Genomic DNA, 25,139 nt, shown 5'->3' with positions numbered 1-25,139 from the left:
TAGTAGTTTGGAGAAACACACATACAAACCTGTTACGTTTTTAAGTTACACAGAATTTCAATATTTACACATAAAATGACTTTCATTCTTGATTTCCCTTTGTAATGAAAGGCAATCTCCAAAAAAATAAAGTCATAATACAAACCCTTTGGACTACAAATTCACTTATGGAAACATGATCTGAACTGCAATTTCCATCTGTGGTCTTGGAAATTCCCTTCTGGAATTATTCTCCTACGATTCCTCCCTATAATCAGGAATACAACATGTTTTCCTTATCAGTAGTTCACAAAGTAATATGTCAACATCACTAGGGCACCTGTTAGGAATGCAAGTTCCCGGTCACACCAGACCTGCAGACTCTCACTCTACAAGTCCCCAGGCCATTCTGATGAGTGCTCAAGTCTGAGAACTACTGTTCTATGTTGTTCTTAGGAAAAACGTCAGCAAAACTTCAAAAGGATGCTAATTATGGGATGGAGATGCTTTATAACTTAAATAATTTAGAAAAGTCCAATTCATCCACTTTCCTAGGGCTGAACATCTGAGATGCCTCAAATATTTCCCTAATTTCTTTTAAAGGCTTTAAAAATAGATCTAACACATTGCCATCAGTCATTGTGGCATAAATTGAACAAGCACCTGATTTGAAACCAGGGAATTTGAAACAAATCTAAATTCTGTACTTTGCTGTCTCTCACATATAAAATGGAGATAAAGATACTCAGGCCAAGTAGTCATGAACTGAGGTAAGGGATTATGTCAAACACATTATAAACACTCAATCTATATTGAAAGCTATACTGGCAACTGACTTCCAAGCACACAGAGTTCTGGGTTCTCTCTTTTCCTTTCTTACATATAGCACCAGGTCTGCCTTCCCACCCTTCTAGCTTTGTTAAAATTTCCATCTGAATAATATACAGCCAACAATTGATTTAGCCCACTGGCTCTTAAAACAATATATAATGTGAAAATGTGGTCTTGCACTGTTACATCTTCAATGGATCTACCCTGCTTTTGCAGACTTATCTTCCTCTCATCCTCTCTCTAAAATCTTTACTGTGCCCCAAAGTAAGCTGGGACCTTGTACATATTTGTTGGACTATGTCATCTCTGACAGGTGATGACCTAGTCAGGGTGTCCTATAACACAACCCATGTTTCTTCTTGGTCTTGCCAATAGCTTCTAGAATCTGAGAACAATTTGGTGAGAAAATAATCCAGGCAAAGGCATACTAGTAAGTACAGGTGACCCTGGAACAGTGCAAGGGTTAGGGGCATCGACCCCCATGAAGCTGAAGATCCATGTTTAACTACTGGTCAGCCTTCCAAATACATAGATTCCCAACCGCAGATAGAAAATACGTAGTCGAGGGGGAGCCACTGCGCTCACTACAATTCTACCTCCAGTGGTACCTCCTCACACTCCCACCTCAGCCTCCAGCTTAACATTTGCCACATATTTACTGTGTGTCAGGCACTGTGCTCACTAAGGATTTACGCTGCATGATTGTATCCAATCCCCAGATCCCTGTGACATATTATCTGTATTTCACAAATGAACAACTTGAGGCTCAGAGAGGTGAAGGAACCTGACTAAGGTCACACTATTCAGTGTTAAGTCTGCACTGGAATTCAGCTCTCTGACAGCAAAGCCTCCCTTGGCTCTTGGCTCCACTGCATGTTTTCATCTCCTTTCTGCCCATTTGTCCTGGGCATTTTCCACTGATGAGACCACCATCATCTCTCCTCATGCCATCCCCACCAAATTAATAAAATAATGGACACCCTGCTGCTTGTTGAAAACGTGTCTGGGCTGCCACAGAGGCAGTATTTTTAATTGTTAATTTAGGAGTTACACTCTTGCCTTTTACACTTAATTTTCTTCCTCTCCCACCATGCTTCTGTAACTTCTTTGGTCTTTAGGATCTTCATCCCCATCTTTGGAAAGCAAAGTGACTTAGTCGTGTTCTGTCAGCCCTGACACAGCTGACGCCTTTGCGGGTATAAAAGCTAGAATCAGACTGAGCAGCAACATTTTTTTCATTATGAACCAACCATGTACATTAAAGCCATTCCAGATGGAGAGACATAGCAAGCTGCTCTGAACACAAGTTACTTGACAATCTGGCCCTTCTTTTATATATAACTTACATAACCAAAAATATAGAACTGGTCAAGTCAGTATTCAGAAACTCAGGATCTGAGTATACACACCTAACATTCAGAGAAAATGGAAGGGATATGCTGGCCAATTCCATTTTATTAGTAATTTATCTATTAAAATTGTTTTAAAAAGTCAAAGAAACCTCATAAAAAGTTATCTGGCCAACACACTAAAATCTCCATACCTTACCTCTTGAAGGATGAATAATAATAAAGAAAATTCTCTGTTAAACTGATTCAATATTTAATTTCTGATGGGGCTTAAAAGTAATGATACTTTTGAAAAATGCTATACAATTAATAAAAAGTTTTTATACACGGTCTCTACCACAGCCCCATGAGGTGTGTATCATCAAACCTAGTTTACGGATGAAGGCCTGGAGGCTCAGGGAGGTTAAGTGGCACCTGGAGGCCACAGGCTCCAGGAGTTCCTGGTGGGGACGGGATGCAAATCCTGGCTCTGTGTGCTGCTCTCAGCACAGTTCTCTCTCCCCTTCATGACTTTCTTGGTGTGCACCGATTCCTTTCCAATTACATTTGGAAGAGAATTTAGGAAGGCAAGTTGTAGATTTTTATGGTCAGTTCATGAATTATTATATTACTTTCTAAGCATTAAGGTATGTTGAACAGCATTCAGAAAGCACAGAGAACCCTGTGATAAATTCAGCTTCTCTGAGCAGAGGGAGACTATGGCCTGGAACTGGAAGATGTTCCCTTGAAGCAGTTAGTTTGTTGGGGACACATGCTAATTCTTCAGCAAGTAATCTACTTTAGTTTTAATTTCCACCTGTGTAAAATGGAAATCATAATAGAATCTTACTAGTGCATTTATAAAGACTAATTTAGAATTAAAGACCACATTTTAAATACTTAGTGCTCCAGCATGGCATATGAATAAGTACATCACAAGGGAATGGGGGCATTAGACTTGACAGAGGAAGGGTCACAGGCAAAGACAAAGCGATGGGAAAGCACGTAGTGTCTTTGGGAGACCAGAGACAGAAAAATCAGGCTTCTGCAGATGAGAGGGCAGGAAATACACCGGAAAGCCACCTTAGAAGAGCCCCTGAGTGTTGGGCTAAGGAGGCCCAATGGGAGGCCGTGAAGTTTCAGTGGGACCAGGTCTGCCACCAGAGCCCACAGCAAGTCACTTCTGCCTGAGGGACATCACTTCCTCTCTGGGGAACTTCTACTTCTCCTCTGTAAAATGAAGAGGGTGAACTAGATAATTACTAAAAATCAGTCTGATTTAACTCTCATATATACAGGAGTATTGCACTGAATGTTTAAGAGGGAACAGGACAGTAAACTTAGGAAGATCAGTCTGGAAGGATGGATTGGAGCAAGGAGAGAACAGAGATGGGAAACAGTTTAGAAGACCACTGGGCAAGTGCTGAGCATGTGTTCAATATTTATATAGAGACTGGGAGCTGAAAAAGCAGAAATGTGGTTTAGACTCCAGGGAAGTATCCTGTTGGTAGGTTAAGTGGATAAGTAACCAAGGCTACAGATTTTGAAAATAAATATATTGTAGTAAAATAAGCTCAGGGCAAAATTAAATAAAGTCGAGCCTAATTGATGGAAAATTTTACCAAAGGCCAGATTATACCAATGAACTTTGTAGTTTGGTATCCAAAGATGTCAATACTATACCAGACTATAAAATGCATAAAACTGCAAAAGCAAGTCACTTGATAATGGGCTGGCTTTACTATGTGGGCTCATTTATTATCTTTTTTGAAATGTGTTAAGAATTGATCATACTCAATGACACTGGGGGAGGGTGGAGTATAAGGGAACAGCATGCAAAACTGCTGGATACTGAGCCAAAAAAAAAAATCATTGCAAGCCAGATAGACACTGGCTGCATACCATGCCCTGCAGGTATCTGGACTCAGTAGAAATATTCAACTCAGAATATTTAACTCCCTTTGTATGTCATGGATCTGAAAACCTTTGGATCTTCAAATGTCACTGAGGTCCCCAAATGTCCCTAACTCAGTGTTTGCTTAGACATCCTTATCAAGACACTTATTTATCTCAGTTGTTTCTCCCAAGTTCTAGGTAAGAATGAAAATGCAGTAGTAGTAGCTCCTGACCCCTTTGACATTGTACATAAAATGTGGTGCAGATGTGGCCCTTTTATGGGGAAGGGTCCACAATTTTCAGAGTCTTGTCAGATCCAAATCACTGCTATAGAGGGAAAAAAAGCAAATTGTACTCTTGTAATTAAATGTCATAGTTCACTCATGTACAACAGCTTAAAGTAATGTTGGCTGTTGAGTCTTCAGAAATAACACAGGAGAAAGCTTTTTGCTTTTTAAAATTCTCCTTATAAGTCATCTCCTATTAATATTGATAAAAAATCTAAGTAACCAGGTCAATTACCTTTAGGTTTCAAAGGCATTTAGATTATTTTTTAATAATACCTTAATTAATGATTTAAAAAGTTAGATGACAACTTCACGAGACTTTTCTGGATCATATTTTCTCAGTGAAGAATACAGAAAAAGTTAGGTGACCCCTGTCATTTTTCAAACAGAAGAGATAACAAATTCTGTTTCACAGACACACCTTATGACTTCAGTTAGGTAGTACTAATTGCACTTCTACAATATGATGGCTTCCTAATCATAAAATAGGTGACTACTACCTAGGAAATAAAACTCAATAGGTTACAATGATAATTCTTACAGTAGACATTTACATCTTAAATTAAGATCTTGTAAATTAAGAACTGGGTTCTTGTGCTTCTGACCCAGAGACAGAGACAGGAAATGATGGGTTCAAATCTCTACTCAGCTTCCTCTTTACAAGAGAGGATAGTCAACTGACATACTATCAGTAGGCCTCAGCTTCCTAACCAATAAACTGGTGCTAAAAAAAAAAAAATGACCTCCTAGGGTCGTGAAAATTAAAGGAAAGAATCCATACCAGATGCTTTGCATGGTGTCTGGATACTCAGACAAAAATTACTGCTTTAACAAGTCAAGGAGTGGGAGACATAGCATGTAAGTGGTTTATTCCATAAAGAAAGAACTCACAATGTTTTCTTCATCATAAAACTGACATACTGACATGCTTGGCAATATAGCAAGCCATCACAAATATTTTTCCAGTACACTTCTGTCCTTTCTTTGAATACTAAAAGTCCTAACTTTATTTTTAAATAAAGACATTTCTACTGACCACAGGAACAGAAATTAAAATGCTAAGTATTGCAAACTAATAAAAATAAACTTTAAAAACACTCCAGCTACAGAATCATTGTTTTTCAAGGGTCAAACAGTATGTGAGACCTCTGCTTTTAAAGAGAACATATGCTTAGAAAAGCTTAGAATTCACCTAGAAATGGAAAGACTCAAGAGATTCTAATCCTCCATTTTAATGCAGTGGCAATTCTATTTGAAAGAAATTGTATTTGAAGAAGAATAAAACCCAGAATTATCTGAAACTGCACATTCAAAGTGTGAAAATTTGTTATCTGAAGAAATTTTTATAATTTCCCACTATGTGAAACTCCAAGAGTTATATAATATTAATGTAACCTACTTTAAGTGGCTACCACAAGACCAGGAAAACCAGAATTCCTGAGTTTCAATTCTTTCTACTGATTTGTACCCTGACCTTGAAAAGGCAGAGTAATTTCACCTCTACAAGATGCTGATGGGATAGCCACCTGCCTTAAAGCATTTTGAGAAAGACAAATAACCACTCAATAGATATTTAAAGATAAAAAAGGGTTTTTAAAAGAGCAAAGTCACATTTAATTAAATTCCCCAGATGAAGGAAAAACATCATCACAAATGAAGGCAACAGTAGGAAGAAGTAAGATGGAAACTAATTTGAACTATTTCAATATTTGGATTCCTCCCATTAACACAGCCACTAAAAGCTGGAGCCTAACTGTCCTCTAGATGTAAGCTTTTAAAGTTCCATTCATCCTCTTCCCAGATACTTGACCCTTTCCTTAGGTAGGTCTGAGTATGCCATTTAAAACAAGTCTTGCAACATTTTTTAGAAACAAAGCAAAACGTTCTGTAAATAGATGAACTATTATCCCGAGTAAACATGCCAGAAGGATTTCAAATGAAAACCTTGGGGACTGTAGAGGTAGAACAAAGTGTCCAAGAAGAAATCTGGAGAGAAAAAAATGACAGTCAAGTCATAAGTCATGTGCTTCTCTGACATGAGAATGACCCAAGCAAAGAAATTTAAGGTTTGTGGGCACAGTACAAGTTGCCACCTAATGTAAGACAGAACTGGCAGAGACTGCAAAGGAATGATTCCAGTTGAAATGACTGTGAGGCACAGGGCAAAAATGTATTATCAACTCACTTTCTTTCCCTCAAATAGGACTTAACAAGGTTATGCCTGAAAAATGAATTTCTCTCATTTTATACAGCTTCTTTTAGGTAAGACATTACTGAATTACTCCAAAAGATGCATCCTGAGGAAGAATCCTTATGTACTAAAAGGACTTCAAAGCTAAAAAGGGCCTCCAAGTTTATCTAACTGAGTAGTTCTTATCTTTTTTGAGGGGTCAGGAACTTCCCAGGGAAGCAGATGAACGCTAGGCACCCTTTTCTCAGAAATTCACATAGGGCCTACAGAGGCGTCATTTGGAGTTCCATTTTGCAAAGGTTTGAAGTGGATGAATACTAGATTAAGATTATTTGTCCAAGGTCACACAGCTAGGTGATAGCAGCCTTGGTAACTGGGGTCAAGGCGCTTAGCCCCACTGTTCTTTAGAGAGAAGTTTCGATGATCTATGTTCATAAAGCTCAAGTCACTCACGTTGCTGTTTGAATTAGTGAAATTAATGAATTTTAATTTAAGGATGGGAAACACAGCTTTTCAAACATGAAAAAAACACACATTATCAGTATTATGACCTAAGCAGTCCTGGTACTTCTATGCAAATAACTATCACCTGGCATGCTGTTCCCTGGTGGTCAGTGCACATCATAGCGACCGGTCATTCCAGTAGTTCTGGTTGTTCCGTTGTAAGGGTCGCTTAGGCTTTTATATATATAGATTATACTGATGAGGAAACTGAGTCACAAAGAGGTTATGGGATAATAACTGGGGTAAAGATTTATACAGACAGTCCTTGGGTTACATTGGACTCGATGTACATCATTTCGTGGTTATGTGGCCATCTCCCATTTATTTATATTAAAAAAAAGTTCTGTCATTTTGACGTATGTACATATATGCTTTATGTTTTTTATTATTTATTTATCACAAGGTCAGGAATTGTTATCTTTATTTTAAATTTTTTTTACTGTTTCACTTCATTACTGCTGTGTATGTGCTCCATGTGAGTGACGTAGGTACTTATGTAGGTGGGTTCCGACTTATAGCAAAAATCGCATTACATCGCATCGTAGGAATGGATCTCTGATGTAACCCAAGGACCTACTGTATATGCATTCTCTTATTTAATCTAACCCACAAAATTGGTCCAAGGTCAAAGAACTGGTATTTAAAATTCAGGTTTGCTGGATTCCAAAATCCATTCTCTTAACCAATATATAGGGTGTCCCCCAAAAGTGTGGAATAATTATAATGGCATTGTTCATCAAAATATATTTCATTTTCAAAATTGAGCTATAAGCTGTTAAAGTGTGTGTATACATTTTTTGGGACACCCTGTATTCACACAGGTTGGGTCCCACGTTATACCATGAACTCTTTTAAATGGCATCCATTTGTGTGTTGTTTCTGTGATGTTAGTGATATGCATTCATATATTCATAGAGATGGCTTATCTTCCACTTTGATATCAGAAATTATTTTATATTTTTATGTTTTCTACTCTATGAAATACAGGCTGTGCATTATGGAGGTCTTTATTCAATTAGAAGTGATCTTCTGAGTTCCATTTTTTATTAACTTGATTTTTTTTCAGTAATCTGAAATAAACTTGCTAATTTCACTAGATAAACACTTGAAATTAAAAATTTCTTCATGAGTCAGTTGCTAGAAGGGAGATAAAACCCTTTTCAGTTTAATGATTTCACACTTGTCCTTAAGGGGAGGAATTATATTTTAATGTCAATATTAATAACTATCCTTTTCTGGCACTTCTTTCTTTTTAGCTTCTTACCATTTTCCATTGTATCAACAGATAGGTAACAGACTGAAAATAAGCGAATGGTTAAAGACAAGACTGGAATATCTTGGAAGGTTCTTACAATACCTACTAGAGGCCTGGCGCATAAAATTCGTGCAAGAGTAGGCCTTCCTTCCCCCAGCTGCTGGCACAGACTTCCCTCTGACACCCGGGACTCGGGCTTCCCTTGCAGCCCTGTCTTTGTCTGAAAGGTCATCCAGTCTAATTAGCATATTACACTTTTATAATTATAAATGTATGCCATTTGAAAATACCGATTTGACATTTCACAGGAAGTGGTAGTCACTAAACACTTAGTAGTATCCTCAAACACTTAGCAAAAAATAATATCAATGACCCTGGCCATGGTTGCATCACCTCCCAGACTGAAGGGTCCTGGGTTCGACTCCCTGTCAAGGGCATGTAACCTGGGTTACAGGTTCGATCCCCTGCTCAGTTGGGGCACATGCAGGAGGCGACCAATGGATGTGTCTCTCACATCGATGTTTCTCTTTCTCTCCCCACTTCTCTCCCTCCCTTTTACCCCCTCTACAAGTCAATAAAAAAAAATACCTCGGGTAAGGACTAATACACACACACACACACACACACACACACACACAAACAAACAAACAAAAAAAATCAACTCGGACAGGTAATTTTTCTTAAATACCACGTTAATCTTGGATATGCTTGGCCTGTGGTCAGATACACCATCATCTCCCAACTCTGATTCATTGCCCACATATTTGAAACTTGCTCCCCAGAACCCCTGCAGATTGCCCTAGCTCATTCTCAGCTTCACAGCTCTACCAGCAGCCCCTTGAATTACCACCTTTAGCATATACTGGAGACACATATTTATCTGACATCCATATAAATCTATATAACAAAGATAAAACTAGCCATAAAAAACCTGAGATTAAATAAAAGTTAAGACACTTTGGTCTTTAAAGTTTGACAGAACAGACCATCTAGAGCAGTAAACCTCCTTTCAGAAATGTCCTAAAAATGTAAATACCCTGAGCCCTCCCTCAGACCTACCGAATCAGTAGAACCGTGACAGCTGTAACTTTAATAAGCACCACAGGTGACTATAATTCTCACCTCAGTGGAGCACATCCTTAACTTAATTCTTTCAACAACAAACATTTAATAAGTGTCTTCTACTAATACAAAATAAAAATAAAAATACTCCACCCTTATCCCCACCACTATACTCAGTACTTAGCTGGGTATATCATAGGAAAATGATGCATTACTTTGGTCACCGTCCCCTCAAATAACACATGTTACTACATCTTCAGGTACTGCATCAAGAATACTTTTAAACCTGTACCCTCTTAAATACTATATTAGTCTTGGATATGCTCAGCCTATCTTCATACACTGTGTGTGTGCGCGCCTGTAGGTGTGGGTGTGTGTTGTTAATTCTGCACTGAGGCTAAGCTAGCAAAACTCTGATAACATTAAACTTCTGTCTTAATGAACCCAAAATCATATAAACAAGAAAATGTATATCTAGAGTAGAAAAGATAAATATTACCACAAATGTACTTTTCTTTCTTTTGTACATATTACAACAACCCTCATTTCTTTTTTCGTCTCACATTATTTCTGTTCTCTAGACAACAGTCAAATAACTAACTGTCCTCAACTATTTTGAACCAGAAATTTACAAAAATGCCTTTCAAATGCTGTTCATCCTGAAATCACACTCTGTAAATCAAATGAGCATGTACAATCTCCCCTAGATCGTCAGAGCTGGGAAAAATGCATTCCAGATGTGGTATTATGCCTCCTGTCTCTGTGGTCTGCATTTTAAGAGAAGCATGGCATGAAGCTGGCATTGCCTAACAGCACGAGTGTGAAATGGTTTTTGCTGAGGGAAGAGTTCCACTGACAAATGTAGGAGATGAGTCTGGTCAACATCTGGGCAACAAGCCACTCCTCCAAGTATGTTCACTGAGGGAGCAAATACACATCCACATGGGACAGGGTCTCCCCCAGCTGTTGGAAAGGGGAGAATGGCCATCTCAGATCTCCATTGGGTAGGCTTCATAGAGAAAGGTAGGAAGGCATGTGGAGGGGAAATAAGACATGCTGAGGAACCCACTAAAGAGCTAATGGGGAAGTAGCCAGGGCTGGCACATCAGCACACAGGGAGGGACCTCACTTCACAGGTGAATGAGATGAAAAGAGAAGCAAAAATCCAAAGTCAATACAGCAGTGTGCCATGGGCCCATCTTATCAACAGATTCTCTATGACCTTGAGTGTCTTCCCACCTGCTCTCCCCATAAGCCCTTTAGATAACTCAGTGATTTCCTTGTCTTAGAAAAATGCCTATTTGGAGCAAGGAAAAATGAAATCTTCTTCAAAAAGCACAAGAAAAAGGGTCATAGCTATTGAAAGCATTCTTTACTCACCAATTTTGTAACGTCTTTCACATCATCAGTGACACGGTTCGTGCAGATCCCTGTAGTTCTGACGGGAGGATTAAAGAGGAGCAGTTGAAGATAAATGCAAGTGATAATCCAAGTCTAAACAAAAAGAGAAAAACTACTGGTGACCATCAGTTAACATCTGTAACCACTTACACTATTAACATCTTACCCCTTACTGTGGAAAAATGCAATTTGCTGATTTTTTAAATACTATTGGCTTAAATACAATTAAACGCTGATCTTTCAAACTATGCTGACTGAAGATTTAAAAAATTCTCAGTTAAATGTGGTTTGGATTTTTCATTTCAATGACATTATTGTTAACTTTTGTCAAAAGCTTTCTACAGCCTATTGCTAATGGCAATTAGGAATAACTTGTAGCAACATGTAAAGGATTTATCACTTAAGGTGTTCTCTAAAAACCAGGGAATGCATTAAATTCATACCTTAAGGCACCAAATGAAACTTTCTATACTTTAAAGGTGGACTGTTTGGCAAGTAGCAGCATAACCCTGAGCCGTGTTTTAATCAAATAGTCCACACTAATACTCCAAGTTAAAGCGAAGGAGAGAGAGACAATTTTTTTGGATCTAGAATAAAATTTAACCTAATTTGTGCGACATCAAAAGAAACATAGTTTTGAATCACAGCTTTTGAGCTATTTAATAAGGAAGACTATTTCCCTAGTCAATAAGAAGACATTCTTGAACCCCAGCAGGAAGCAATCCCACACACCTCTCTCTTTGAAAATAACACTTCAAACCATGCATTGCAGTTACTTTTACACATGACTTATTTTTTCCTTATTACACTATATTTTAAGTTTCTAAGAAATTGGCCATCTGATTTCTTTTCAGTACCTTTACAATATAAGACACAGCACCTTGCATATAAAAAATTCTTAATACATATTTTGTTGGATGAATCAGTGACCAAGGTAAAAATCGTCTAATGCTTTAAACTGAATACTTATTTATTGAACACGTATTCTGAGACAGGGACTGTGCCAGTCACTAGAGAAATAAAGGTGACAGAGATGCCCTTGAAACTCAGAGGCTTTAGGAACACAAAAGAGGAAACAATTAATCCATCAATTTTAAGGAGAGAACCTGTGCAGGAAGACAGCGCCAAGAAAAGCCAGAGAGAAAATATGACTCTGGCTGGATTCTGGAGGACCAGGAGGAGTTTGACAAGGAAGGGAGGATAATTCCAGGAAAAATAAACAGCCTGAGTAAAGGCATGGAGATGTGAAGATATGATGTCTTAAAATTACACAGAAACCCATCTGCACATGGCTAGAAATCCTTCCTATTTTATGTAGCTAGCCAGGTGTTAAAAGGAACTAGATTATTATTTTTAATTAACATCTGCAAGCTAACTAGATATTATACTATTACACTGGACCAAATGATGATTATCATTACTAAAATTTCTAAGACTACAATGCTACCTACATAAATACTAGTGGCTTATAAACAAAATTAAAATGCTTTTATTGTTTTACTATTGTGATCTTTTAGCAGTAACCCTACTTAATTTTGTTTAAGGCTATTTTAAAGCAATATGGAGTCACACTCTTCATAGCACCATCTCCTTTTGGAACAAAATGAAGAGGAAGTTGTGTAAGTGATTTCTGTTTGGGGGATTCTACTACTGGGCAATGCCAACATATAAAATCTCTTCTAATAACTTAGTCTTCCTTCATATATGTAAGTATAATTGGTGAAACTCAAGCTTTCTTTTACATTATAATTGCTAAGACCTAATCTTTCTAATATATATATATATATATATATATATATATATATATATATATATATAATATAATATATATATATATTATATAATATCTAATATATAACATATGATATAATATATATCCTATCTAATAAAAGAGTAATATGCAAATTGACCATACCTCTGCTACACCCATAAGCCATGCCCACAAGCCAATCAGGAGCGAGTATGCAAATAAACCCAACAAAGATGGCTGCGGCCACAGAGAGAGCAGGAAGGAGGCTTGGGATTCCCAGGCAATGGAGGAAGCCAAGCTTTCTGCCTGGCCTTGCCGGCCCAGGCCTCCACTCAAGGCTACAAAGTTTCAATGATAGAAGATACATAAATCCAAACAGAAATGGCGGCAGCCATGGAGTTGGAAAGAGCAGGAGGCTAGGGTTGTGCCCGGCGATGGAGGAAGCCAAGCTTCTGCAGCCCTAGCCTGCCTTGGCCTCTGCTTAAGGCTACAAAGTTTCAATTATAGAAGATAAATAAATCCCAGATACCAGGGCCTCTACTTGGGTTGGGGGGGGGGGGGGCGTGGTTGGCCTGCAAACCACCACAGGCTCCTCACCCAGGCCGCCCCAAGCACCAAGGGAACCCCCACCCTGATCTGGGACACCCTTCAGGGCAAACCAGCTGGCCCCCACCCATGCACCAGGCCTCTATCCTATCTAATAAAAGAATTATATGTAAATTGACCATCACTCCAACACACAAGATGGCTGCCCTCATGTGGTCAAAGATGACTGCCCCCATGTGGACACAAGATGGCCACCACAAGATGGCCAGCAGGGGAGGGCATTTGGGAGGGACCAGGCCGGCAAAGGAGGGCAGTTGTGGGCAATCAGGCCAGCTAGGGAGGGCAGTTGGAAGGGACCAGGCCTGCAAGGGAGGGCAGTTGGGGGCAATCAAGCCTGCAGAGGAGGGCAGTTAGGGGTGACCAGGCCGGCAGAGGAGGGAAGTTGGGGGCGACTGGGCCTGCAGGGAGAGCAGTTGGGGGGGACCCAGGCCTGCAGGGGAGAGCAGTTGGGGGGCCCAGGCCTGCAGAGGAGGGCAGTTAGGGGCAAACAGGCTGGCAGGGGAGCAGTTAGGCATCAATTAAGCTGGCAGGGGAGTGGTTAGGGGGTGATCAGGCTGGCAGGAAGAAGCGGTTAGGGGCAATCAGGAAGGCAGGCAGGCGAGCAGTTGGGAGCCAGCAATCCTGGATTGTGAGAGGGATGTCTGAGACTGGAGAGGGTGCAGGCTGGGCTGAGGGACACCCCCCTGCCCCCCGTGCACAAATTTTGTGCACCGGGCCTCTAGTATATTATATAATATCTAATATATATAACATATTATATAATATATTATATAGTATATAATATACTAGAGGCCCGGTGCATGAAAATTAATGCACTGGAGAGAGGGGTCCCTCAGCCTGGCCTGCCCCCTCTCACAGTCCGCGAGCCCTCAGGGGTGGGAGGCGACCCAGCAACCAGGGGAAGGCGATGCCCCCATCATACCTCTGCTGCTGCCACTGCTGGCAGCGCAAGCCTTGGCCGGCCCTGGTTACCTGAGCCTCGAGCGGCCCTGGGTGGCTGGACAGCCACCATTCAAGGCTTTCCTGTGCCGCAGACTGGCCCTGGGCAGCTGGGCAGCCACCATCTGAGGCTTGACTGGGGGACTCCGGAGACAGGTGCACGGCGGGGTTGAGGGGACTGGGCGCTGCCACCTTGTGGCTGTGGGCACCACCATCTTTGAGGGTGTGGCAGTCAATTAGCGTATTCCCCCTTTATTGGCTGTGGGCGCCATCTTTGAGGGCGGGGCAGTCAATTAGCATATTCCCTCCTTATTGGCTGTGGGTGCCGCCATCTTTGAGGGCAGGGCAGTCAATTAGTATATTCCCTCCTTATTGGCTGTGGGTGCCACCATCTTTGCGATGGTGTGAGGGTCAATTAGCATATTCCCTCTTTATTAGATAGGATATTATATATAATATATATAATTTATATATATAAAACCCTAATATGTAAATAGACCAAACGGCGGAACAACCAAACAACCAGTCGCTATGATGTGCACTGACCACCAGGGGGTGCATGCGGAACATGGTGGCCATCAGCCACGGCACGATGGTAGAGCAGGTGAGCGGGGGCACCAGACCAAGGTGCGGCACTAGTTGCTTTCATCAGGGTGAGCCTCTGGTGGTTACTGAAAACTCTTTGCTCCTGCATGTGCTGCAGTCCCGCCTGGTGCTCGCACCTGCTGCCGGTGCTGGAGCCACTGCTCACACCCGCTGCCAGCGCACAGCATCAATAGCGGGTGTGAGTGGTGGCTGCCGGCCCCAATCACCCTTCAGGGCTTCTCCACATTCCTCTGCTCCTGAGGGATGGTTGGGGCTTGCAGCCACCTCTCGCACCCACTGCCTATGCTCCCACTCGCACCTGCTGCCAGTGCCAGAGCTGCCACTTGCACCCGCTGCCAGCGCCTGGTGCAGGTCCCAATCGCTTGGCACCATCAGTGGGTGTGAGTGGCAGCTACTGCCCCAATTGCCCCTGAGGGCTTCTCCACCTCCCCCTGCTCCTGAGGGGCGATCGGGGCAGCAGCTGCCGCTCGCACTAGTTGACGGTGCCAGCCCCAATTGCTCCGCACTGTCAGCGGGTGCGAGCAGGGCCAGTGCTGTCAGTGGTGGCAGCAGGAGTGGGGCTGCCAGCAGAGAGGGGACCAGGGGCCGCAGCGGGAGGGGTTGGGCAGGCGTGCGGAGAATGGGCTGAGACCTGCCCTGTGCCCACCGCAGCCTCGCAGCCCACAGTTTCTTTCAAGGTGCACAAATTAGTGCACTGGGCCCCTACTATATATCCTATATAATAAAGAGGGAATATGCAAATTGACCATCACACCATCACAAAGATGGCAGCACCCATAGCCACAAGATGGTAGCGCTCAGTCCCCTCAGCCCCACTGGAGTCCCCCAGTCCTTTCATCCCCGCCAGGGAGGTGGCAGGCGCACGGTGCAGCCGGATCTGCCCTCAATCCCCCAGCCACCCAGGGCCGGCCCGAGGTGCAGGCAAGCCTCGGATGGTGGCTGCCCAGCTGCTCAGGGCCACCTGAGGCTCAGGTAACCAGGGTCAGCCAAGGCTTGCACTGCTAGCAGTGGCAGCAGCAGAGGTGTAATGGGGGTGTCGCCTTCCCCTGATCGCTGGGTCACCTCCCGCTCCAGAGGGCTCCCGGACTGTGATCGGGGGCAGGCCGGGCTGAGGGACCCCCCCCCCCCCCCATCCAGTGCATGAATTTTCATGCACCAGGCCTCTAGTATAATATATTATTTAATATATTATATATATTTCTCCATGACTCTCATCTGTGGTATGACTTGGGAAACCCCCAAAGGGTCTCTGTAAATAGCCAATCTCACTAATGATCATATTCATATTTTAGGCTCTAAGAAATAAAATTGTTACTCTGTTTCTTCTCTTCACCATGCCCTATTCCTGGCATTGAAGAAACACTAAACAAACATTTGTTTGTTCACTTATTCATTCAGAAAATATTTACTGAGCACCTAGTGGGTGCCAGGCACTATTCTAGATGCTTGGGACATAGTAAAATATGGGGAAGGGGGGCAAAAATCCCTGCCCTGGTGAGGCTTATCTTCTAGTGAGAGAAGGCAGACCAAAACCAAAAAATAGAATAAGATTATGCAGAATGTTAAAAGGTGTTTCATGCCATGGAAAAATAAAAATTAGATCAAGGTAAAGAAAATTGGGATTAAAATGCCTCCTCTGCTCTACTGGCATCAGCAGTCTTAGGTTCAAGCTGACAATCACACTCACGGGCATCAGAGGCTTCCCTCAGCACCAAGCTTTGAAAAGGAAGCAGGGCAGGCAACAGGAGCAGGCCCGGCACCAGCAGAGCCCAGTCTCAGGACCCCGCAGGCAGTCTCTAATGTCCGCGTAGCACTGTACTTGGGCCGTGCGTGGCAGCGACAGATGATATCGGGTGGGCAGGGCCACTTTGGGGGCTTATACCTTGGTAGTTGAGCAGCCCCATCAGGGGCATGTGATGAACTTCCATTCATTCTCCATCACAGCTACCTCCCACTAGTAAATCTCAACAATAAAGCACATACAGGTGTTTGTTCGGCGACCTAGAAATGCCAGCAGGATTCTCCTCAAGTACAGCCATACTCCTATGCGTTGCTTGAGTTCTTGTTGTAAGGAGGATGATAGAGAGGGTCAAATCCCCAGGCATGCCTGAGTCTAGAGAAAAGGCCCCTTTACTTTCCAGGACTGAAGAATGTGGGGATACGGCTTGAAATTGTAAGCAGGATGATACCTGGCGTGCCTCCCCGAGAAGGCTCTGCTTTATCACAGCTTGGCTGCAGCTGAGGCAGTGACCCAGGCGGGTGTCTGTGGGAAGAGTGCCGCAGAGAGGAAAGCGGTGCGAAGGCCCCAAGGTCTATTAGCGGTGTCTGCTGTGTTTAAGGAGCAGCAACAGTAAACGGGGGCAGTGGGAGACACTGTCAGAGAGAATGGAGAGGCCAGATCATACAGCATCTGGTACCCCACTGTGTCCACTTCTGTCATACCTCCAACCCTCCCATCATGTGTAAACCTCTGTGCAAAACAAAACTTAACCCTCTCATATATACATGCACATGTATATTTATGTATATGTATCTATATGTATGTATGTGTATGTAAATATACATATGTAAAAAAGACTGTTTGGCAGTTTCTGAAGAAATTAAACATGTTTGTACCATACGATCCAGCAATCACATTCCTTGGTATTGACCCCAAGATGCTGAACACTTATGTACACACAAAAACCTGCACGCTGATTTTGTAGCAGCTTATTCATAGTTGCTAAAACTTGAAAGCAACCATGATGTCCTTCAGTATGTGAATGGCTAAATAAACCATTTAGGTGGAGTATATCCAGACAAGGAATTATTATTCAGTGATAAAACAAAAAGAGCTATCAAGACATGAAAGACATGGAGTAACCTTAAACACATATTACTCAGTGAAATATGCCACATACTTGTGATGCCAACGACAATGACTTTATGGAAAAGGCAAAATTATGGAGACAGTAAAAAGATCAGAGGTTGCCAGGGTTTGGAGGGGGGGGGGTGATGAATAGGCAGAACACAGAGAACTTTAGGGTAGTAAATATGCTCTGTAACAGTAGATACATGTCCTCACACATTTGTCCAAACCACAGAATGTACACCAAGAGTAAAGACTAACCTAAACTAACTTTGGGTGACTAAGATGGGCCAATGTAGGCTCATCAATTCTAACACATGTATCACCTCGGTGGGGACTACTGATAAAAGGGGAAGCTGTGCATGTGTGGGGACAGGGGGCATATAGAAAATGTCTCTACCTTCCTCCCAATTTTGCTGTGAACCTAAAACTACTCTAAAAAAAATAAAGTCTTAAAAAAAAGATTACTTTGATTACTGTGGTGAGAGCCTTTAGGTTAACAAAGTAGAAAAAAAGAAACTAGTTAGGGGTTATTGCTCTAATCCAGCAATTTTCAACTCTTTTCATCTCATGGCACACATAACTAATTACTAAAATTCTGCAGAACACACAAAAAAAATCTATATATTTTTGCCAATCTGACAAAAATTAGGTATAATTTTGATTTGTTCACACCGCACAGCTATTGTTGTGTTGGTTGTTTTTTATTTGACAATTTAAGGGAAAAGAGGTCAGTACTCCTGATTAAATAGTCAGGTATTACATGTTTTAAAAATTCTTGAGGTATACCATTAAAATCGCTGCTCTTATCCAAGCAAGAAAGGACTGTAGCAGTGCGTTCGCTGACCAGAAGTGGTTAGATTCTGGATGTCTCATCAAGGCTGAGCCAGTAGCATTTCCTGACAGATAGAATGAGATTTGACAGAGTCAAGAATGACTCCAATGATTCTGGCCTGAACAACTGAAAAGGTGGTGTTTCCATCAGCTGATATGGAAAAGGCTGAGGACAGAGAAGGTTTGGAGGGCAGATCAGAAGTTGAGTTTTGGGTGTGCTACATTTGAAATGTCTTTGAGATATCCTACTGATGTTACTGGATCAGGAGGAGGGAAGGTTGGGCTGGATATATCAATACGATAGCCTTTGATATAGAAATAGAATTTTAAGCAAAAGAGTAGATGAGATCATCAAGGATTGAGTAGAAATAAAAGGAGTCCCAAGTGCTCTATCCTTAAGAGTTCTGGCAAAAGACTGAGAACTTACAAAGGAGCCTGACAAAGAGACCAAAAAGTAGGAGGAAGCCAAGTGGGAAAAAAAATAAGGAACCAAAAGCCAAACTGTCAAACTTCGTTAAATACAACAGGTCAAGTAAGATGAAGGCTGAGAACTGACCACTTGGATTTAGCAGAACAGACATCATTGGTGACATTAACAAGAACATTTTTATTGAAGCAGTTATGGGAAAAAGCCAGTCTGGAGTGGATTTAAGAGAACATGAGAGGAGAGTAATTACATGCAGTGAATATAGACAGGTCTTTTAAAGGGTGTCCTTCAAAGGAGAGCAAACAAACAAAAACAACGTGGGGTGACAGTTGGCAAGAAATACCAGGATGTCCCTATGTCTATGGGGATGATCCCAGAGGAGGATGCAATTGGCAATGCAGGTCAGAGGAGGGGACTGGTTGAGCAATGTCCTTAGGAAGGCAAGAAGGGGCGAGATCTAGGTCTCAAGTAGAGGGCAGCTTCAGTATTGTTTTTTGCATCAGTTATATACAAACACCTGTAAAGATAGGATTTAGCTCACTGTATACAATGTACATTGTAACTTAATACACTCAAATATCCCAGACAAACCTATATTTCTTGAAGCACTTTATTTCAAAGCATTAAATAAACTCAAATTGTAATTTAATTCTGTATATACTTTGCTACCAATAAGGAGTATTCACCTTTTGTAAAATTTAATAACTCACTCTGGCATAAGTAAACATTAGGAAGGAGAAGCAGTGAAGGCAGAAATATACGGAGAACTCTGCAGAGCCATAGTAACTTACTTCTTTTGTCAGAATTCCTGGGAGAGGGCTAAAATGCAGAGCTTACTTCTTTATATGGAAAAGTAATTTTTCAGTATTACTTATTCTATACAGAGACCTTTCTAATATATAGTACAAACACTTCCCTGATTTCTTAAACAGTGGGTAGAAATATTAAACTGCTTTTCTTCGATGAGTCAAGTTCATCATATAAAGGGAAGGCTAAGTGAAATAAGCCAGATACAGAAAGACAAATATCGCATGATCTCACTTATATGTAGAACCTAAAAAAAAAAGTTGAACTCACAGTAACAGACAGCAGAATAGAACAGTGGTTACCAGAGGCTTAGGGGATGAGAGGAAAGGGGAAATATTGATCAAAGGATACAAACTTTCCGTTATAAGATGAGTAAGTTCTGGAGACTAATGTACAGCATGGCGACTATAATTAATAAGACTTTACTGTTTAGCTGAAATTCACTAAGAGAGTAGATCTCAGATGTACTCGGTAGCTCTGTGAGGTAATGGATATGATATGCTAATTAAATTGGGGTAATCATTTCACAATGTATGCATACATTAAAACATTATACTGTACACCTTAAATATCTATAACTTGTATTTGTCAATCACACCTCCATAAAGCTGGGCGGGGAGCATCACAGTTACAAAGCTGTGCCTGTTATCCTCCAAGTGGCTCTAAATGACTTCTTGTTTAAGTGACTGTTTTAAAATTTTTATTTTAGTTTTTGTCAATTTCTTTCTCAGTTTACCTGTTAACAATGCCTATTTCTAGCCGACAGAGTCTTGATGGCAAACACAGCAAGATGGCCCATGTATGGTGGGTGTTTTGTGGTAGGCGGAATAAGGGCAAAATGATGGCCCTGTCCTAATTCTGGGACTTTATGAATATATGGCCTTATATGGCAAAATGGACTTTGCAGATGAGATTAGATCAAGGATCTTGAGATAAAGAAATTATCCCGAGTTCTCTAGGCCCCATCGAATCAGCCAGGTCCTTACAGACACAGAACCTTCCTCAGCTCTGGCCAGAGAGCAGCAGTGACGGGAGAAGGGTCCGGAAGATGTGGCATAAGGACTTGATGTTGCTGGCACTGAGCAGAAAGGCGGGGCCAGGAGCCCAGAAATGCAAGCGGCTTCTAGAAGCTGAAAAGGGGCAAGGAACCGGTCTCCCTTAGGGCCTTCAGCAAGGAACACAGTCCCACCGACACCTCAATTTTAGCTCAGTAAGCCCCACTTCAGATTTCCGAATCTCCAAAACTAATATAATAAATTTGTGTTATTTTAAGTCACTAAATTTGCAATGGTTTGTTACAGCAGCAACAGAAAAATAAGTCAGAGCTCAATAAACTTATTTTCTGAATGAATTAATGAATGAGCGGAGTAGTTGCCCAATGTCCAAGCTGTTCCTCGTAAGGAAAATAAACTGCCCGTGTCAGTGTTCCGGGCCCCCTGGCCCTGCTTCAAGCAGAGCAGCTCAGCCTTTTTTCTGTTTTATTTGTTCATGCTTCTGGGTAAGATTTTGTTTGAACAAAGGTTTCCAAGGGCAAGAAAGGGAAGAAAAAACACACAAAAACACAGGCTTTTGTAAACCGCTGGTGTGATGGGAGGGTACAGAACATGTATCCAGGAAAACCTCCGAGTCCCTTATCGTGGGACCTCAAACAAGCCAGTCAATCCCTCTGAGTAGCTGTTTATCAGTCTCTCCAGTGAGAATAAGGGTAACTTTCCCCTCACCCACCTCATGGAGTGCTGATGGGCATCAAATCAAAACTTTTCAAACTACAGGTGCTGTGCAATTATTTGTTGTGTGGTTTCTGGGTTTGGGAGTGCTAGGAAACCAGGGAAACAAGTGCTTCAAAACCATTGGAATGAAACTGTCAGAGAAAGGACTTGGTAAGTCAATCCATGAACAAAGAGTGTGACCTTTACTGCAAGGTGTTTTGACACTCATTTTGGGTTCAGATGCATTTTTTTTTCAATTTCTTTCTTGGTTCTGTGGGTAGAGTAGCTTCAGTTAACAGACTACCGATTCCCAATTAAGTGAGGCGTTCCAATATATCAGAAAAAGTAATTATCTGTTTTCTTTCTCTTCCTCTTTCTCTAAGTTCTGGAAACTCCAACAAGGCATACAGGTTGTCTAAACATGTGGGCGTGTGCACACACACACCCTTGGAGATAGAAGGATGAAACTAAATGTCCCTGGGTTTGTGACTTCTCTCAAATGTATCTTTTCAGTTTGCGTAGTCATCTCACTGTTTTTTTTTTTTTTTTTTCTGTAACAGCCTCTGCTTCTGCACATTAATTTTTCTTTGGCTACTTTGTTTTAGCATCGTACAACTTTTCTCTGTAGGTCACGCTCATTGTGTGATAACCTTTCATTTCATGATAACCTTTCGTTACTCAGACATAATAAACTAATCTCACTGTCGACAGTTCTAGATTTTATTTTTATTTAGAGACATCTGTTAAGTGTCCTCCCATATATTCCCCATGGCACACAAAATTCCAATAACCTTTTCATTGCTAAAATTTGCCTTTAAGTTATTTACATGATGAAAAAAACTAATGAGAAATCTGTATGCATTGTTAGGACTGCAACAGAAACAGTCCTGGTGAAGGGAAGCAATAGTGACTAAAATTCATACTCAGTTGTGAATGACAGAGACAGCAGGTCTTCTGGGGGGAGCAGGTTTTAACACTGGCGGATTGTACTGGAAAGGTAGTTTAAAGGGGCCTTGGGGAAAAGTTACAGGAAGATGAGGCTGGAGACCCTGAAGGCAAAGGTCTTGCCTAAATCTCATTTTTGTTGAGAATCAATCTCATCAGACCCCAGTGGAATATTCACTCAATTATCGCTTCTTCCTGAACCTAAGAGCCTTCCTTACAGTAAAACTCAGCCTGCCAGGAAAAGGAGCTGCAGTGTCCCTACAGCCAACTATTTACTTGATCTGAACATGTGTTAGAACACAGAAGTGACTCTGCAGACTTCTTTCCTCTGGTAGAAATGAACATGTGTGTAGCCCAAGAACATTGGGGGAACATGTGCTGTTCAAGAAACCAGAAGATTCTAATGTTCTAAACTTGGAAAAAACCCAGACTTTTCTATAAGTGTGAGAAGCGGTTTTCAAATATGCACTGCTAGCGTCCACATTACAGACTCATCCAAGTCAAAAAGGCAGTGAGTAGTCCCTGTAGCCCGTTTTCTGTATGCACAGACTTACAAAATGGTATTAAGACTGCCCCGAACAAAACAGCAGCTGCTGCCAAAAACAACATCCATCTTCTCTTTAATCTCAGATGCCAGCTAGTGAAGCAGGCAGTTGCCTTGCAGCCCAAATGTGCTTTGGAGGAGAGCCAATTGGCTCGGCTACCCAGAGCCAGGAAAGCAAGTTACCAAGACACAGGTAGAGTAATCAGTCCCGAGTTCAGGTTTTCTGAGTTCATATGAACCAGATCCTTCAAAAATGCTCTTGAGGGAAACCCATGACAGATTCCTGTTCAGTGAATAACCATTCAATTCCATATGACCTTGTCCTTCAGGTTTTTTTTTAATTTTTTTGTAAACTTACCATTAAACACTAAGAGAAAATATCTAATCATCCCACACAGATTATTCTCTCGTGACTGTCCAGTAATCCCAAAGGGGCAAAGGAACACTTAGTAGCTTTGTTTCTTTTTTAAACGTTATTGCTATCAGGAAAGCTGATGCTGACAGTAGAGCTGAGTGAGAATTCAAACCAGCTGGAAATCCAAATTGGCACACAGAAATCTTGTGAACATACTCTTCACCCTCTTTCCATGTAGGTCATTTTGTGAGGAAGTTAAATAAAAATATTTTAAAATATTGGTGATCACTAAAATATGTGGTGTGTATGCCCTATATATAACAAGAACAAAACATCCTAGAAAGGAATTGCTTAACATAAAAAGGCAGACAGGCAGTGGCTTTAATGTGAAAGAAGAATTTAAGGATTTCAAGATATTCCATCTACAGGAAAGTCACTCTATGATAGTCAGTACTCACTCTAAAAATAAATGGTATTGAAGTGTAAATCACTTGCATATATTGATTCCAACTAAGGGCCACGCATAGGATGAGCAGTTTGCTGATATTATTTCATACTAGTGGCCCAGTGCACAAAATTCATGCATGGAGGGGGGTTCCCTCAGCACAGCCTGCACCCTCTCCAATTGGACATCCCTCTCACAATCTGGGACCGCTGGCTCCTAACCGCTCACGTGCCGGCCTGCCTGATTGCCCCTAACTGCCTCTGCCTGCCTGCCTGATTGCCCCTAACCCCTCTGCCTGCCTGCCAGATCACCCCTAACTGCCTCTGCCTGCCTGCCTGATCACCCCTAACTGCCCTCCCCTGCTGGCCTGATCTCCCCCGACAACTGCTCTCCCCTGCTGACCTGATCAACCCCTCAACTGCCTCTGCCTACCTGATCACCCCTAACTGCCCTCCCCTGCCGGCCTGATCTTGCCCCCAACTGCCCTCCCCTGCTGGCCTGATCTCACCCCTAACTGCCCTCCCCTGCTGGCCTGGTTGCCCCCAACTGCCCTCCCATGCTGGCCTGATCTCACCCCCAACTACCCTCCCCTGCTGGCCTGATCTTTCCCCCAATGGCCCTCCCCTGCTGGCCTGATCTCACCCCCAACTGCCCTCCCCCTTGCCAGCCTGATCTCACCCCCAATTGCCCTCCCCTGCCGGCCTGATCTCGCCCCCAACTGCCCTCCCCCACCAGCCTGATCTCTCTCCCAACTGCCCTCTCCTGCCAGCCTGATGACCCCCAACTGCCCTCCCCTGCCAGCCTGATCTCGCCCCCAACTGCCCTCCCCTGCTGGCCTGATTTCGTCCCCAAATGCCCTCCCCTGCTGACCTGATTGCCCCTAACTGCCTCTGCCTGCCTGATCACCCCTAACTGCCCTCCCCTGCCGGCCTGATCTCGCCCCCAACTGCCCTCCCCTGCAGGCTTGATCTCGCCCCCAATTACCCTCCCCTGCCGGCCAATTTGGTTCTGATTGGTCAGTTTCTATGCCAGTCAGTGTCAAAAGCTCCGCCTCCTAGGCAGCCATTGGCTCTTCACAGTTCACCCAGATTTGGTTCTGATTGGTTGGTTTCTATGCCAGTCAGTGTCTCCAGGTCTATCTCCAGGCCTTATCAGAGAGGCAGGAGTGATCAGTAGCCCCCACGGAGGCCTGGAGAGAAACAGAGGCATGGCTGCTGGTGAAGCCCAGAGAGAGAGAGGCAACGGCTGATCAACAGCTGCCAGAGAGGCTGCAGATCAGACCCTGCCTCTCTCTTCATGCCTCTCTCTGGGCCTGATCCGAAGCCCCCTCGGCAGTCAGTGCTGGGTCGCCACAGCAACCCAGCACTGACTGCAGGACTGACTTCCGGTGTTCGTTTGAGCCTTTGGTCGGTCGTTACAGACCCTGGGTTTTTATATATTAGGATAACCTCCCATCGACCATGTGGATGTTATTATCCTATTTTGCTGGTGAGTAAAATAGGATTCAATGAGACTGAGTAACTTGCTCATGCCCCTCTGCTAGTAAATCCCCAAACTGAGTTTAAAGGAAGACCTACACAGCACTGGAAA

At 42.4% G+C, this 25,139-nt stretch overlaps 1 protein-coding gene across 1 annotated transcript in view; it reads right to left on the bottom strand.

The window, feature by feature from the left end:
• Window positions 1-25,139, bottom strand: part of KITLG (KIT ligand) — a 96,872-nt gene that overhangs the window by 46,589 nt on the left and 25,144 nt on the right. Inside the window, exon 2 of the mRNA XM_080660646.1 lies at window positions 10,714-10,827. Within this exon, the coding sequence (XP_080516772.1) occupies window positions 10,714-10,827 (114 nt within the window). The remainder of the gene's footprint in view (window positions 1-10,713; window positions 10,828-25,139) is intronic.

This window comes from Plecotus auritus, assembly GCF_963455305.1.
Source record: "Plecotus auritus genome assembly, chromosome: 3".
Lineage (NCBI taxonomy): Eukaryota > Metazoa > Chordata > Mammalia > Chiroptera > Vespertilionidae > Plecotus > Plecotus auritus.
This window is presented reverse-complemented; position numbering and strand designations above follow the sequence as displayed.